This window comes from Pteropus medius, unplaced genomic scaffold (assembly GCF_902729225.1).
Source record: "Pteropus medius unplaced genomic scaffold, Ma_sr-lr_union100, whole genome shotgun sequence".
Classification (NCBI taxonomy): Eukaryota; Metazoa; Chordata; class Mammalia; order Chiroptera; family Pteropodidae; genus Pteropus; species Pteropus medius.
The window spans coordinates 2,638,959-2,654,840 of NW_024344374.1; the positions used below are offsets into that span (position 1 = coordinate 2,638,959).

Below are 15,882 nucleotides of genomic sequence, written 5' to 3' on the forward strand. Positions count from 1 at the left end.
TTCACCTCCGTTCCCCCTCACGTTAGTCTTGTTTCTTGATTTGTTAACCATAGACCCGTTTCTTTGTGTATTTTGGAAGACAGTGAAATTAGAAGTAGATGAGCGAGAGGTGTGACCATTTTACAGAGAGAGGTGCCTGGCCAGACCTTAGATGAATTTTTCAAGTAGGCGTCTGAAGATGTTCTGTGCCTACAACCTTTGAAACTATCCACGAACCTCTCCAGTCAAAGTTGATAGCTCCTGCTTCTGGGCTTCTGTAGGACTTTCCTTCCTCCATCAAACCGTTTATATTTCATGCTGCCTCAACTTGCACTTAACTCTTAGCAAGTCCCTGCCTTGACTTTGGATGCAGCATTCTTAAAACGGAAACCACATTATTTACCTCGTTTCTTCCAAAATCTAATATAGTACCCTGCATACAATAAAGGCTCCAGTAGCTGTTTGTTAAAAAAAAAAAAAAATCATTAAGTTAAGTTGCTTTTCAGGTAGGAAATGTTAAGTATCCTGTTCGTTCAGATAAGCAAAATGTGGCAGCAGCATCAGCATTTCTGCGTCTGGGTTTTCAGTCCAGAAGACTGGCAACAGCACAGTTGGCCAAAAACAAAGTTCTTAGACTTTCTTAATGATGCCTTTCACTTGGCTTTCTTGAGTACTTCTGACTGGAGTTATGCTTAGATTCTCAAAATGAGTTGTTTTTGTCTGTTTTGCTAAGTTAAGACTGGCAGAAACATGTCTTCACTGATTGCAAAAGAAGGTAGATATATTCCTTGACTTCTGTGCTCCATACCCTTCTGGGTACTTTACTGTCTTTTACTCTTATTGTTCTTGGAAAGGTTTTTTTCGTCTGAAGAAAAATTCCCAAAGCTTCTTCTCTATCCCATCAAATTTTATTATCGTTTAATAAAATAATAAATTTTATTTATTATTGTCACAATACTTTTTCTTCCTTCTTGTGTTTCGGCAGTGTATTAGGGATAATATTTACTTATTTTGTAAATAATTTTGCATTTCTTCAGATGATTTACATTATAATGGGGAAACTGGAGCTATATCATCTGAAGATGTGAGTTCTAATCATGGCTTTATTACTGACTTGTTTTCTGTTCTGTTTTCTTCATCTATAAATATGGAAGACAACATATCTTGCATGATGGTCCATAATAGTTACGTGATAGAAAAACTACTGGATTGATTTTTTAGCACATAGTAGATATTTGGTAAAAATTGAAACAGTCTTTCAGAAAATGTACAATTTTATTCTCTCATTAGCAAGAAGATTTATATCATGGAATGCACATATTATGGCAATATTATGAATTTCTTTATGCTTTATGATCTCCCATGGGTTTTTATGTTACTGGTAAATTGAAATAACATTTATTGTGTGTCAACTACATGACTGACCTTATACTCTGCACTGAACATAAAAAGCTAAATAAGAAACAGTTGCTACCCTGGAAGAGTTTATAAGCAAGTATTCAAGACAAGTTTAAACAAAGAGTCACAACCCAGCATGTTAAATGCTTGAGAAGAATATCTATAAAATAGGAGGGCAGAAAAGAACAGAGCAAATAGCTATCTTTTCTAGAAGCTTTTATGAGAGTTCTGATTGAAATGCTCTTATCTGAGAATTCAAAGTTTTTACCTATACATTTGACCATCTTCCTATAAGAAATTATAGAGACGATGCTTGGCTGATATCTTTCCCTCATTCCCATTCTGACTTTCAAAGATGGGCAAAGATCTGCTGGGTAAACCACTTGATATCATAAGTCGCAGGTTGGCAAACTCTGACCCGTGGACCAAATTGGCCTATCGCCTATTTTTATATGGCCTGCCAGCTAAGAATGGTTTTGACAGTTTTAAATGGTCGAAGAAAATCAAAAGAGTAATATTTCATGGCATGGGAAATTATATAAAATTTGAATCTCGGTGTTCATAAGTACTGTTTCATTGCAACACGGCCAAGCCCATCCATTTCCATACTATCTGTAGCTTCTTTTGTTCGAGCTACAGCAGCAGCTGAGTAGTTGTGACAGAGGCTGTGTGGTCCAGAAAGCCTAAAATATTTGCTTACCTAGCCCTTTACAGAAAAATTTTGCCAGCTTTTGCTATAAGTCCTTTAAAATCTTTGCCTCACTACACATTTTCAGTCTGTGACAGAAATAGGCATTTCTGATGTAAGAAGCAGTTTTCCCATGCTCTCTGATGTCACTTTTTCTAGAAATAAGAAGTTCACTCTGGCCTTTCTTTTTAACATGGACATGTACTGTTAGGTGATGGGAACATCCTGACCGGGTGTCCCATTTTGAAGGTACAAATGTTAAGTAAGTAGGAGGGGGAAATCTGGAAATGTTAAGTGGATTTTTCTTCATTCACAGTCTCTCCCACCTACTGTCTGCTAAGTAATCTCAAGACAAGGGCATCCGATTGCATTTTTTCATTAACAAGGAGGTTTAAATAAGTCTTTCCTGTGAGACCGGGCTTGCTAAATATGAAAATGCATGTTCAGCTTGGTAATATTTGTAAGTCATATAACTCTTCTCCTCTTAGAATAAGCCTTAAACATGGAAATTCTTTCATATGCTAGGGACAGATCCAAACCATTTTGCTGAAAGGTTAAAAACCAGCAAACGAGAAGACAGGTGTAGTTAGTTATGAAGTTTGAACATCAAGCGAGAGCCCGGAAGGCTTTGCAGGGTCATCGCGTCAGGGGTGACTTTAAATGTAAAAGCATTTGCCAGTCTATGGCATTTCATATCACATTCTTATTGGACAACAGTCTTCACCATGACTCCGGGTTAGTGGCATACACAGGGGACTTTGGATTTGGGGCATTTCCAAATAAATATCACAGGATATAAAAATTGGAATAAAATCTTAGTGTCAGAGTGATTATATATTTGAACAATTCACCCTTCGAAATCATATGTGGCTTCTCTTGCTTTCAAAGGCTGCGAGGAGCCAGGTTTTAAATCTTAAACTCTTAACCTTACTTTTTGTCTCTGTGTTGTGGGCCTTTGGGGAAACAAGGTAATAAATTCTCATTTCCAGAGAAAAAGGTGAATTTCCTTCAGTATGTCCTCGGCATCATTAAAAAGTTGATCAGATACTCACCAGTCTCGAGGTCTAGAAAGAAACTCCTATGATCATTTTAGAAGCCAACTTAGACATGTTGGAATTTCAATAAAGTCTATACTCTTTGACTTTGACCCTGTAATTTCATGTTTGGAAATTTAGCCTATAAAATTAAAACTAAACATGAAAGAAAGGTTTATGTACAATAAGGTTTATTACTGCGTTTTTAATAAGCCAGAAATAACCAAAGGTAAACTCATATGGGAACAGTCAAGTAAACTATAATATATCCACTTAATGAAACATTATGTAACGATTAAAAATAATTCTTATACAGAGAATGATATTTATGCCATGCAAGGCATTAAAAAGCAGGATACACTCACATATGTTTTCATATGATTACAGCAATGTAAATAATCTATGCATAGAAAACAGCCATACAGAAATATACTAACTTGTTAACAGTTATTATGTATAAGTAGTTGGATTTTAAATGAGGTTTTTTTTTTCTATTTTCCAAATTTTCTTTGAGAAAGTTTATAGGAAAGAAAAATATATTAAGTTAAAATGAAGACATCCAGTAGCCAGGAGGTGCAAACAGCACCCACATTGATCTAGACACTGCACTGGCCAGTGGAGACCCAGCTGTGAGTCACATGCAGAGTGTCCTCATGGACTCTCCAGTTCAAGGCGGGGGGGAGGCGTGGCGTGCAGGCCGTAATTAATTACTGAGTAGGATGAATTATAAAAGGGAAGCGTAGGGTGATGTGGAAGCACAGAGCAAGGGTATGTAACCAAGGAGGAGTTTAGAGAAGGTCCCCCTGTGACACTGAAGCAAGCCTGGACGACTGAGGTGTCACTACATGGAGGCAGACTTGAGAGAATTTCAGGCATGTGCACAGGGAGAGAGGCACAACGTCAAGAGCGTGGCATATTCCAGGAAGCTCAGTAAGTTCAGGGTGGTGGGAGCAAAGGGGAGTCAGTCTGGAGAAGGTGGGCCAGGATCAGATGATAGCTGGCCTCGTAAACCACAGTAAAAATGAAGATTTTATCCTCAGGGCAAGCAGAGACTGACATGGGCAGATTTAAATATTTTTTAAAAATCACTCAGAGGGCACTGGTGAATAGATGTAAGAGGAGCAAGAATGGATGGTGGGAAACCGCAAGGAAGGAGGGAGGGGACCCAGGTAAGAGACAGCAAGGAGTCTTCCTTTGGTGTTAAGATTAATACTGGATTGCTGACTTCAGGATTTAAAATAGGGTAAGGACCCAACACTATAAAGAGTTTTTATTTGAAATTCTTCTAATTACATAGCAAAAACTTTTAGCTTTTACTTTCAAGTCTTTTAATTGCATAGCAAAGATTTTCGAAATCTTCAGAACAACTAAATCCTGGGTCAGCCTCAAGTGATCATCATACTATGAGAATGTCTTGTACTCCTAAAATTCTGCAGAGTCCAAAATGTCAAGTTTTCCAGTGAGGGGAAAAGAAAGAGGAAAAAAAAGAAAAAAAATAACATTTAGTTTGTTGACAGATCTCTGTCACTGTGAGTTCTTTGAGAAGCAGGAGTTCCAATACCTAGCACAGGGCCTGGCACACAACAGGTCCTCAGGGAGTCCTTGTTGAGTGAATGAATGAATGAATGAATGAATGAATACACACTACTGGATTAAACAGTATGTTTGGAGATTCTTTTTTGGCCTTTCTTGGTTTCATTATTTTTGTTTCCTGGCAACTGCCTATCCGTCATGCCCCTTACACACACCTATAGATGCCTTGGCAGAGATGGGATGTGGGAGAAGGCGGCCAGAAAAGACTGCCTTTTAAGTACTGGTCGTTTAAAAGATGTTTCTTTATACATATTTCAAATTAGACAAACTGTAATCTTGCCTCCTTTTCCTGAAAAACTGGCAACCTAGAAAACTTTTATTCAGATATTGGTCATAAATACTATTTGATCAAAATGTAGACTTTGTGGCTAAACATAACTTCATACATATGCATTTACGATGCTTATCACACACGTTTCCAAAAACCAGAATTGGAAAAGCCCACCACACTCCCAGAAAAGGGAAAGGAAAGACATTCTGGAGAACTATTGTATTTCAAGTACTGTGCTGACCTTGACTCAAGTCTTTTACAAATAAGGACATTTATGTTGAGTAACTCTCCCTGAGTCTGGGTAATGGCAAACCCTGAACTTGACCTCAGGTCCGTCTGATCTCAGAGCTCCTGCTCCTTGTGCCATCTCTTTTTGCTTTTATGCCATAACAATAAGTAAAGATTCATATAGGTCTGCAGGCATGAGGCACAGTAGGTAGGTCCCTAGTCGGGAAGCTGCTGCAAGCAGAGGTGCTTTGGAGGCTGTGACTGTGAACTCTTCGAGGAGAGGAAGGAGAAATAAAGATCAGAACACGGCTTTTTCCTCCTCCTCCTCACCTGAGTCTATTAACTTCTAAAACTTTTTTCACGAGCACAAGAACTCATCTTCCCCAAGTGTTTAGCATTGAGACTGACACACTGACATGTTCCACCCTCATGCTGAGTTGTTTTCAAAGTGACTGATTTCATGAACTTCATTATTATAGTTAGAATATATGTATTCTAACTGTGTATTGTTTCTCTTGTTTTAAAAGAGCTTTTATCCTGAATGTTCTTCCTCCTTTGAAATGCTGCTTAACTTCTACATGACATTTTTGGGACAATATTAAGCCTTTTCATAGGACTGTCTGTTGGCCCTGATACTCTCGAGTCTCTCTCACATTTGTCACAGTTGATGATGATGTTCCCATCTGCCAGGCATATGGACTCAGTGGTGCTCAGCAAATCTTTGTTCCAGTCTGATCCCAGAGAATATTTTCGAACTGTCTTGCAAGTTCCTTCTTTCCTCTCCTGTGCTCTCATTACACTCTCTCCTGTAGCAGCTATGGAAATCTGCCTCGGAATCTGATTAACGATGTCCGTGTTCCCTCAACTATACCGTGAGCCTCTGAGGCCAGAACAGGATCTCATTCATCTTTGTGGTTCTCTCTCCTGGAGCCCAACGAGGGGGAGCATAGCGCCTTCCATAGAGGGGCAGCCCACCGTTGTTTATTGGCTTGAGTCATTTGGTTCGCTTGATTCCTCCACTAACCTGTCATTCCTGATAATTGTATGCATGCCACTGAAAGAGGTTCTGAAAATAGATTCACGAACAAGGTAAATGTTGTGCTACCATGGATAGGAGAACCCCAAACAGAACATCATTACAGAGTTTGCTTAATGTGGATTTTAATTTTTCTATCGGATGACATTTTGAAGAAAAGTTTGGTTTCCCACTTTATTCTAACAACAAAAATCAGCCCTAGTTAACACTTTTTGTTTGGTCCTGGTTTCAAAAGCACAGTCACAGGGAAGCCATGTTGGCAAGATCTCCCCCGCAAGGGCGAGCAGCCCCGTTCAGTCTGTGGTTCATTCCTCCGTCGTTTGGGCCTTTTTCAGGTAAGCCGTAACTTTGAGCTGGTTGGACGGGTCAACTTGGATCAGCTGGAACAGATGAAGGAAAAGATGGAGAGCTCCAGCAGCGATGACGAGGACAAAGAAGAAGAAATGAGCAGCAAAGCTGATGACAGAGGTTGGTCTCATCCCTGCCCTCGGAGGCCCAGATGGCAGCCAGCATGTCCATGGGGAGACAGAAGGGAAGCAGAGGTTGTTGTAGGAGTAACAGAAGGAACAATCCTTCTTAGTTAAGTAGCAGAACAGACTGACTTAAGAAACACGTCAGGGGCCATATCTTTGCAAATTATTACCAGCTATAGAAACTCCCAAGGAAAACAGGCATTTTCTCTCTAACTATAGCTATTTGTTTATTAAAAATAATATATAGCAGTGATTTGTCTTTAATAAGGAAAACTGGTGTCTAGGGAATCATTAAAATAAGGACTGGCAGATGGCAAGACGGACGACACTGTAAAGCTATTGAGGAATGCAAGTGAACTTCCAATTGAACGCTTATTTAAAATTGCTCCTTCTGGGCATATACTGCTGGGGTCAAGGGGGAGGCTGCAGAGGACTTGAGCCCTGAGCCTTCTCCCTAAGTCTTTGGTGGGGCCCTTTCCTTAACATCCCTGTTGCTGGTTTTGCTTTGTAAAGAAGAAGAAAGGGATCCACAGCTTTCATTTCATTAGAATATTTACAGAGGACACAGGAGAGGGTCTCGTGGAATTTTTGTACTGTTTTTCCAGCTTCCTCTTAGTCTGTAATCATTTTCAAAATGAATTTTTTCAAAGTGTATTTAGTTATAATAAGCATACACGTATGTGATCTATAGTTGGTTTTCTATATTGTTCAACATAGAATATTGTGGCAACCCCAATATGGTGCATATAAACATATAGGTTGGGCTATGTTACTTTAGTTATTGCAGATTTATCAAAAGCACACAAATAACATAAACGAGAGACATAAACGTTATAAATGTCATTTCAGTGATGAGGAGAATGGTGTTAGTAACCATTGTTGAATAACAGTACATGCCAGGCCCAGTGTTGGTCATTTCTAAATAACCTTTTTTCTTCAATCTTATGTAATGTAGAGGGTTCTGCAGTTGGCCTGCCTGGATTAGGCTCCCACTTCTGCTATTTACTAGCTATATGACTTTGGGTAAAGTATTTTAACTCTTGTATATTCATTAATAATAATAATAATAATAATAATAATAATATCACCTACCTCCTAGGGTTGTGTAAAGATTAAATGAGATAACACACAAGACATGACTCAGTTCCTGAAACATAGTAACCACCTAATAAATGATAACTCTGCAATGTAGATGGTATTACTTTTACAAATGGGGAAATAAAGGCTCAGAAAATTTAAGAGCTCATTCAAAGTGAAAACAAACCAAAACAAAAACCATTAGAGGTTGAATTTAGTCTTTTGGCTCCAAGGGCAAGATCCCTTTTACACTACATACCATTTCCCCAGCCCTTTGGACACTGGAATGTTCATTGAAGGAAACCTGACCCTGAGTTCTGTCAATTCAGTGGCCCTTAGGGCCTCATCCTAAGGTGCACTTTTTGCAGAATATCTTTGTTTTTCCTGCTCGGTTGGCCTGCAAACCTACGAAAGCCAATTTGGTGGCCTTTTCCTCTGAGGTCCTCCCTGTTCTTTTTCCCCGACCTGCCCCCATCCCCACCCCACCGTGACACCGTAGCAGGAGACTGCAGATGTGCAAAGCCGGGCCCCTGAATCCCCAGCGAAGACGACAGCAGGGACTGCAAGCCGAGGGGCATCAGCGCGCCCATGGCCAACCTGGAAAATGAATGGACAAAGGAAACATCCTCACCATATAGGATGATTGTCCTTCTAAAGTTACAACTTTCAGGGGCCATTTCCTATAAGGGAAATGGCTGCGATCCGAGAAGCATGGGTTTTCATTTTCTTTCTTTTTTTTTTTCTTTTAACATTTCACAAATATGTTCTTGGTGATGAATTCTTTAAGGTCTGTGCGCTGCTACCCGAGGAAGAAGGTGCTTTTGACAGAGGGTAGAGAGTGTGCCCTGCTGTTCCTCTTTAGGAAATAAATTATTCCTCCTTGGCTCCTATGACTTTTTAATCTCTGAAGCTGAGCACACATGATGTTAGAGGTTATAAGCATTGCAGAGGCAAGAACCCTTTAGTCCTCCCCTCCCCTGTGACTCCTCCGCAATAAAAGCATAGACAATTAGAAGAAGAAAATGACAGTTATATGTGTGGGGCACCAGACAAATTTCCTTGCTTGCCAACATGGCCACCCCCATCTCATGAGCACCGTGATGTCACCTGGCTTGCTTTGACTGGAAAGTTGCATCACATTCGTGAGCCATAACCACACTGGAGGAAAAACAAGTCTTGGGGCAGAGAAGCATGCATTTCTGTCTGGGAGGGTGGGGGATTTACATGAGTAACTTCTAGTCATGTGAACAGGAATGATAAGCCTACACCTTCCCGTCCCCCGCACCAGTCCTTGAAAGAGCAGCCTCCTTTGTCTCATCTCGTTTGAGTCAATTTTCCAACATCTAGGTATATTCTTGCCAACAAGAAGCGACAACACACAATAGCCTCAGGGTGTTTTTGCCAGACGGTCTGTCTTCTAGGAGTAGGGAGCGGGAGGTGGCTTTAGTGCAGCTCTCAGGGCTGATGGGGAGCTATTTGATGTGTGACAGGTAATGATTGGCCTCCTCCTTTGAGGATGAAACAGCATGAGCCATTGGAAAGAATAGATGACTGGTTTCATGTTTCCTAAGGGTAAAGGAGCAAATGTGCCAGGAGCATGCCCCTCGTTGGCAATGGAAGACTTTCATCAGGCACAGTCAGTTCTGGGGCTCACGTCCTTGTAGTTACCCCATTCCCAACGTCCTTTCCCAACACGAGAACTGGAGAGAGGACTGGCTGTGGCCACACTGCGGATCCTGCCTAGAAAGCTCGGAAAAATTTGAAAGAGAAGAAACCAGGCATGAAAAAAATCAAAATTAATCCAAGCAGAATCCTCCCCACCCCCTCTCATTATGCAGCTGGGAGGAGTCAGGAAGGCATTCTGTTGATTTCTTGCCCAAGATAATCCCTGCTAAGGAATTAATGCGCAGAGCAGATGGTGCTGTCTCATTTCCAATGAAAAGAATCAAGGAAGATAGTCTGTGCAATTATTTTTAATGGCTTGTGTGGTGATCTTCTTAATTTGTGAGAAAATGTTTCATCTTTTGTTAAAACTGGCCCCATTCACAAAGCTTTTTGTGCTGGAGATTAAGGCAGCACAGAGATACCTATCCTGTTAACGTCATCCTGAGTATTTTATTAGATGGAGTATTTCAGCCAGGAGACATCTTCCTGTAACACCTCGTATGGACAGGCACAGAGTGATCAAATATGTGGAGATGATCAACGTTTCCCTGTGCACTGCCCTCACTTTGCAGTGTGGCTGTAGAACTGTCTGCATCCTGCAGTTTATAACCCACAGGAAAATTTGGCCCTCTGGTATAATGAAAGACATATGGGGTTCGGACTCAGAATCACACAAAGGCCATAGAAGCTCTCATCTTTGAGTTTGCCAGGAGGAGGCATGGCCTGTAAACAATTAGCCAGCCAGTCCACGTTTATCAGACCTCTCACATGTGCCCAGTGCCGTGGAGGAGACAAATGACGACAGTCAATATTTGATGCTTACAACAGACCCATCCAGAAAATGTCTGTATATCCCCACATTCATAAATTCCACCAATTCGGGAGTAGATGCCAGGCAGCGGGCCAGGCTCCCTCCTTAGCTGAGGACAAGCTTTCACACGCTAGCCTCCCTGTTGTCCAGGATTCACATTCATGCTAGGTTCTTTGCTTGTAGCTCTCATTCAGTGCCCATAGCCACCCTGTGAGGTGTTGATTATGATATCCATGACAGATAACCGCAATTCGTGAATCAAGAAGGCATTCTCACGCGGAAGGAGTCAAAACTACGAGGTCTACTATGTGTAACCCGGCCTGGTGCTTTCAGTGACCTTTGTTCTTTTGGGGGAACAAAGACAAACCCGTGTCAGATAGAAAATGAACATGTGCCAAACTGTGAGGCACTGGTGCCACATCCCAGAAGGGAGAGGCTCGACAGAAAAAAATACTGAGACGCTGTGGGAATGGGGTTCTTCAGGCAGGAAAGATCCAGATTACTTGTGATAGAAGCAATTGGGACGGGGAGGAGAAATGGGGCCGCTTGAGAGCCATTCAAGAACTATCCTTAGGCGGAAAGCCAGGTAGGAAAAAGAATACAGGATCTGGAAATTGCTTCCACAAATGGATTTTCAAGTGAAGGAAAGAGAGGCTTCTTGATGAATATTGACTTATCTCTTCTACCTACTCCCATGGTGCACAGGTGACACTCTGCTTTCCCTTTACAGATCTGATGAGATTTTCTGAGCGAGGGGCTGCTCTTAACGCTGAGAAGCGTTTTCCGTGTGAATTCTGTGGACGGGCATTTTCACAGGGCTCCGAGTGGGAAAGACACGTGCTGAGACACGGCATGTAAGTCGAGCCATCCCAAGAACGCCTCGGCCCAAGATGTGAGGTGGCAGAGAGACCAGGTTCTTTTTTTTGGTTCCCCTGACGATACCCAGACCCCTCTGTGTCACATTCCTGGGCATGGGAGGAGAGGCAGTTGTCAGGAACTAGGTTTCTCCTTTTCTGTTGGATTTTAAAATGGTCACCCAGACCCAAGTCAAATGAAAATCATCTTTACGAATAATAAATCGCATTCAAGCCCTCGCGTAGAAGTTTCGCGCTTTCTCCAGCCAGTGTCCCTTCAGCTTTCATTAGCATGACATTCTCTGATAGAGCGTGGACCGGGGTCAAAAGATCTGGCTTCTGTTCCTGCCTCTGATGACTCATTCCCTGAGTGGCCTTGAACATTCCCACGCACCTCTTGGTGCCTTCAGTGCTCTGCCTCGGGGACAGAGCCAGCTTCTGCCTGCCTCCCAGGTAGGTGGGAGCATACCTGTAAAACACTTATAAGATCCTTGAATATAAAATCATCCCCTCCACAAGACACCCTTAGTCTACCAGACACAGAACCTACTAGTTGTTCCTTTCAGCAGCAAATGGCCCTGAAAACTGAAGCGTCTAAACTTCAGAGAACATAACCAAGCTTCCCAAGGCATGGATTCCATCTTCTGTTTGTTTCCATGATTTGTTTCTGGACCTGTCCATTAAGTCTTTAATACATGAGTTATTCTTTTAGTCTTAATAAATATAGCCAATCTCCCAGCTTTGGGGTTCCACTGATGAGTTTGAGCATAAGACAATTCTTGCTATTACCACTTAGGACTTACACTGTTCCCAGTAGCAGAGGGAACATAGAACAGTTATGTTAATCTAGAAACGAAGCATGATGTCATCACCACATAGTGTAATAATGGATATTTTTGTAGGTTCCAGTCTTTGATAACATACCAGAAATACATGACCTAAGCATAACATGTAGCAGGGAAAAATCACTCACGATTTAGTCATACATTCATGATGTTTGTTCCAAAAAAACCCCAAGGCCTTTTTAGGATCAGGGAAATAAGGATATGAGTCTTTTGTTGTTTAATTAGGAAAAATATATATTCGTTTGTCTCCACCATCTATGTTTTTCCAGGGCGTTGAATGACACCAAGCAGGTGAGCAGAGAAGAAATCCACCTGAAAGAGAATGTGGAGGACAGTATTAAGATGCCCTCTATAGAGGAAAAGGAAGATGATGAGGCAATCGGGATAGACTTTTCCCTAAAGAATGAGACAGTAGCCATCTGTGTAGTAGCTGCTGACAAATCTCTCCTGGAGAATGCAGAGGCCAAAAAAGAATAAGTGTTTGGTGAAATTCTTAATCACACCTTACTTGAACCATGATGAAAATGTGGGAGGGCCAGCTTGGGCTGAAAAGTTGGGGACAGAAAAGAGAAGACAGAACAAAGCTGCTTTTTTAGGACTGAACAATCTATTTTCAAAGCACTGGTACCTGTGTGAGTGAGTATGTAAATTAAAGTTATTTAAATGGTTGGAATATGTGGCTCCTTTTCCATCACTACATCTTTTCTTCCGGATCTTCATCATGGAAGTTTCGTTTGTTGCGGAATACGGAAGCACCTCCCCATGCACATGGTGTGCTCTGTGGTGGTCTTGGACAGCATGTGGAAACAAACTCCGTGACAGCAGAAGACTTCCTAGGGGAACAACTTTTTGACGCACAACTTTTGGTGCGTTTTTCTAGTTTTAATACCTTAAGCTTTTTCAAGACCTAACTGCAGCCGCTTTGGGAAAAAACAAAACAAAAAAAAAAAAACAAAAACAAAACAAAAAACTGCTTTGCATAAAACAGTCACCTGTTTCCTAGTACCTCAAACTTAACCAAGGGAATTCTCTGCATTTGTCAGTACTACCTGTCGTCGTTGTGGTTAAATGTAGAGAGAACTGCTGGGCAAGATGGTGAATGGAGAAAAAAAAAAAGAGTTTTAAAGAAAGGAACACAAATTGTGCTTAAAATCCCCATGTGGGTTTTATTTCTTAAAATACTGTGATTTTTTTAATTATTTTAGTAAAAAACAAAACAAAAAAAAGAAACAGACTTTAATTATTAGATAACTGTTTGTGAATTGTCATCCTTTATTCCAGGTAAGCTGTTTATTAGTGTTCAACTATAATTTAGAATTTGGTAGATTCATATGAGCTAATTTTAAGGTGACTGTGGAGTTTTGTTTGCCACATGTTTATTTTCTATCAATTTGAGTGTTACAAACACAGCACAATTCAGTTTTTCATATAAATTGTTTTTCGTGTGTGTTGTTTTAATTTGGGGGCAAGGGAGATTTAGTTTTTTGTGAATAGGAATGTCTTTATTTTAAACATGGAAATAACAAAGAAGTTAACTTTCTTTTTCTTTTTCTTTTATTTAACTAAAGAACCAAACTTTTTGGCACAGCTATGCAGCTTGTGGGCCAGATGAGGAAGTCCTCTTCACCCTTTTGTTGCTTGTCAAATTAACACATTATCCGTCTCACACAAATAATTTCTGTTAGGATGGGCTGGCTTTTGTGTGTGATTTAAAAATCTGTGTTCTGTTTTTTGTTTGCATTGTGTTTGGGGGGGTTCTCATTTAATTTGGGGGATAAAGGCGATCCCATCCCTTTGGTGAGAATGGACAAGAATACTTCTATCCTACAAGGAGCCTGGAGAACTACTTTTTTTTTTTAAATCTAGCTGCCAGCTGCTCTGTTTCCCCATATTAGCTTTTTCAGGAGGGAGCAGCTTAGACTAAATCTAAGTCTACACTTATAATATGTTCTGATTGTGAACAGAGGGTTTCATTCCAAAACGTAGAAAAGAACTTTCCTTGAAGCCTAGGTGTTAGAAGCCTGTATGCGTGTGTGCTTGGATGTATGTGTTCTTGTGTGCGTGTGTGAGTGCGTGTGTGTGTCCTTTGGTTTTCACGTTTTGGTTTTTTTTACTTGGAAGGGTTGGGGGAGGGGGAGGGAAGAAAGGGAAAGGGAATTGCTGAGATGACAGTGTCCCACACAGCTTCAAATAAAATCCATGGAAAGATATTGCATTTGTGGAATAAGTGCTTACTTGAAAAGCATGTTCTTCTTTTATTTTCTTGCTGTTAAGAATTTTTATTTGTAGGGCATTTATTTTAATTTAATTTTTTTTTTTTTAGGGATGAGGGCCATCATGTGGAAACCAGAAAATGGGGAAAGTGTGAACTATCTAAAGATTCATTTTGTGTCCATATTTGTTTTTAATTGGCCTCATTTCAAATGTATTAAACAGTTCCATACCTGGATTGGGTGTTTGTAATGGTTACCAAAAAAACAAACAAACAAAAAAGAAAAAAAGAAAAAAAGGAAAGAAAGAAAAAGGAAAAAAAAGAAAATAATTGTGACATGCTTTTATCACTACTTTATTTTTCAAATAACATGTAAATATTGTAATCCATTGGATTTTGTTTTGCTAACCTGTTAATAAAAATATGGGACCATTATCCTTTTAACAAGGCTAGAATGTCATTTTTTTCTTTTTTCAGACATATACCTGATATTTTGTGGCCGCACATTTTGGATGCATTATTATAATTCTGTTGACTGTAATGACATAGCATTTACAGCATTTTTTTGTTTAATTTATACAGAGGACATTTTTTTTCAGAGCTTGAGAGAAGAAAGTAAATAGCAAAATGATAACCTATTGACTCCAATAATCAGTGTTTCCCATACTCGATAAAAGATAGGGAGATCCTGAGTTCTTGAAGCCAAGGGTTTAAAAAACAACAAAAAAACACACAAGTAGGTTATTCAAGTTGTTTGCAACATACATTTTGTAATGAAATGTGAGAAATTAATAAAGAATTTTTTTCACATGTGTCTATGTGCATCTATTGTAGATCATTTATAGATATAACTATAGATAAATGTAGAAATAATATAGCATTGCCTTTCCATGTGTGTACATGAGATACTTCAAGGCACTGTCTACATGGATATGGAACGCAAATGTGAAATTAAGGTAAGGTGCGAGCTGGGATTTTTAAATGTTAATATCTCTGCATCAGATATTTATCACCAGCTGGGGGCATTTTATGGAGGGAATGTTTTCCATCAACATTGAGAATCAAAGTGGCATAGGAAGCTTCAGAAGGAGAAAGTGCCAGTCACTAAACATGATCTGGGGACCCTGAATCCATGAGCACGGTTATTTAAAACTAACTGCAAGTCACAACCATTGCCTCAAACTGTCTTACTGTGTATCCTGCACCAGTAATTATCATTAACTTATTCTTTGAGCTACCTTGTTATAAATCAAAGGAAAAATTAATAGTCATGAAACCTAGAAGAGTAAATTAAAATCAACAGCACTGATTGTTAAACTCAGAGCTGATTTACGCGCCTACCTTCAGCATTAGGAGATGAATGGCTCATGGATCATTCTAAAAATCTGGTTCTCACCTTTCCTCGTTTTCTTTATCCCCTTCACAAAGAAAAGTTTTACTTACAAGAATGCATAAAACACAGAGAAAACAAAGGCAAAATGAAGACTGAGTAGCAGCGATAATAGTAGGAAATTGGCAAAATGCATTCCATGAGGCCATACAGAAGCCACATACTGTCACTAAGCTTCCTAGTAAGCAAGGCAAAAAATAATCAAGAATCACATTCTTAGTAACTTTTTTATTATCAAATACTGGAGAGATACTACGCCTTTTCCAGAACTGCAAGAAAGTAACATCATAGACTTGTTTTGCAAAGCATAGCTATTCCCTCCTGGCTT

The 15,882-nt window shown here is 40.0% G+C and overlaps 1 protein-coding gene across 13 annotated transcripts in view; it reads left to right on the forward strand.

The window, feature by feature from the left end:
- ZNF462 (zinc finger protein 462) overlaps window positions 1-14,978 on the forward strand; it is a 128,641-nt gene extending 113,663 nt beyond the window's left edge. For 10 of the 13 annotated variants that reach the window (XM_039870637.1, XM_039870638.1, XM_039870636.1 and 7 more), the window contains 3 exons: window positions 6,563-6,695; window positions 10,984-11,107; window positions 12,222-14,978. In XM_039870637.1, coding sequence (XP_039726571.1) covers window positions 6,563-6,695; window positions 10,984-11,107; window positions 12,222-12,429 — 465 coding nt within the window. In that variant the 3' untranslated portion in view covers window positions 12,430-14,978. Of the gene's footprint in view, window positions 1-6,562; window positions 6,696-10,983; window positions 11,108-11,416; window positions 11,561-12,221 lie in introns of those variants that run through there. The other 3 variants (XR_005654488.1, XR_005654489.1, XM_039870643.1) reach the window with 3 other exon arrangements.
- Window positions 14,979-15,882: the final 904 nt, after the last annotated feature.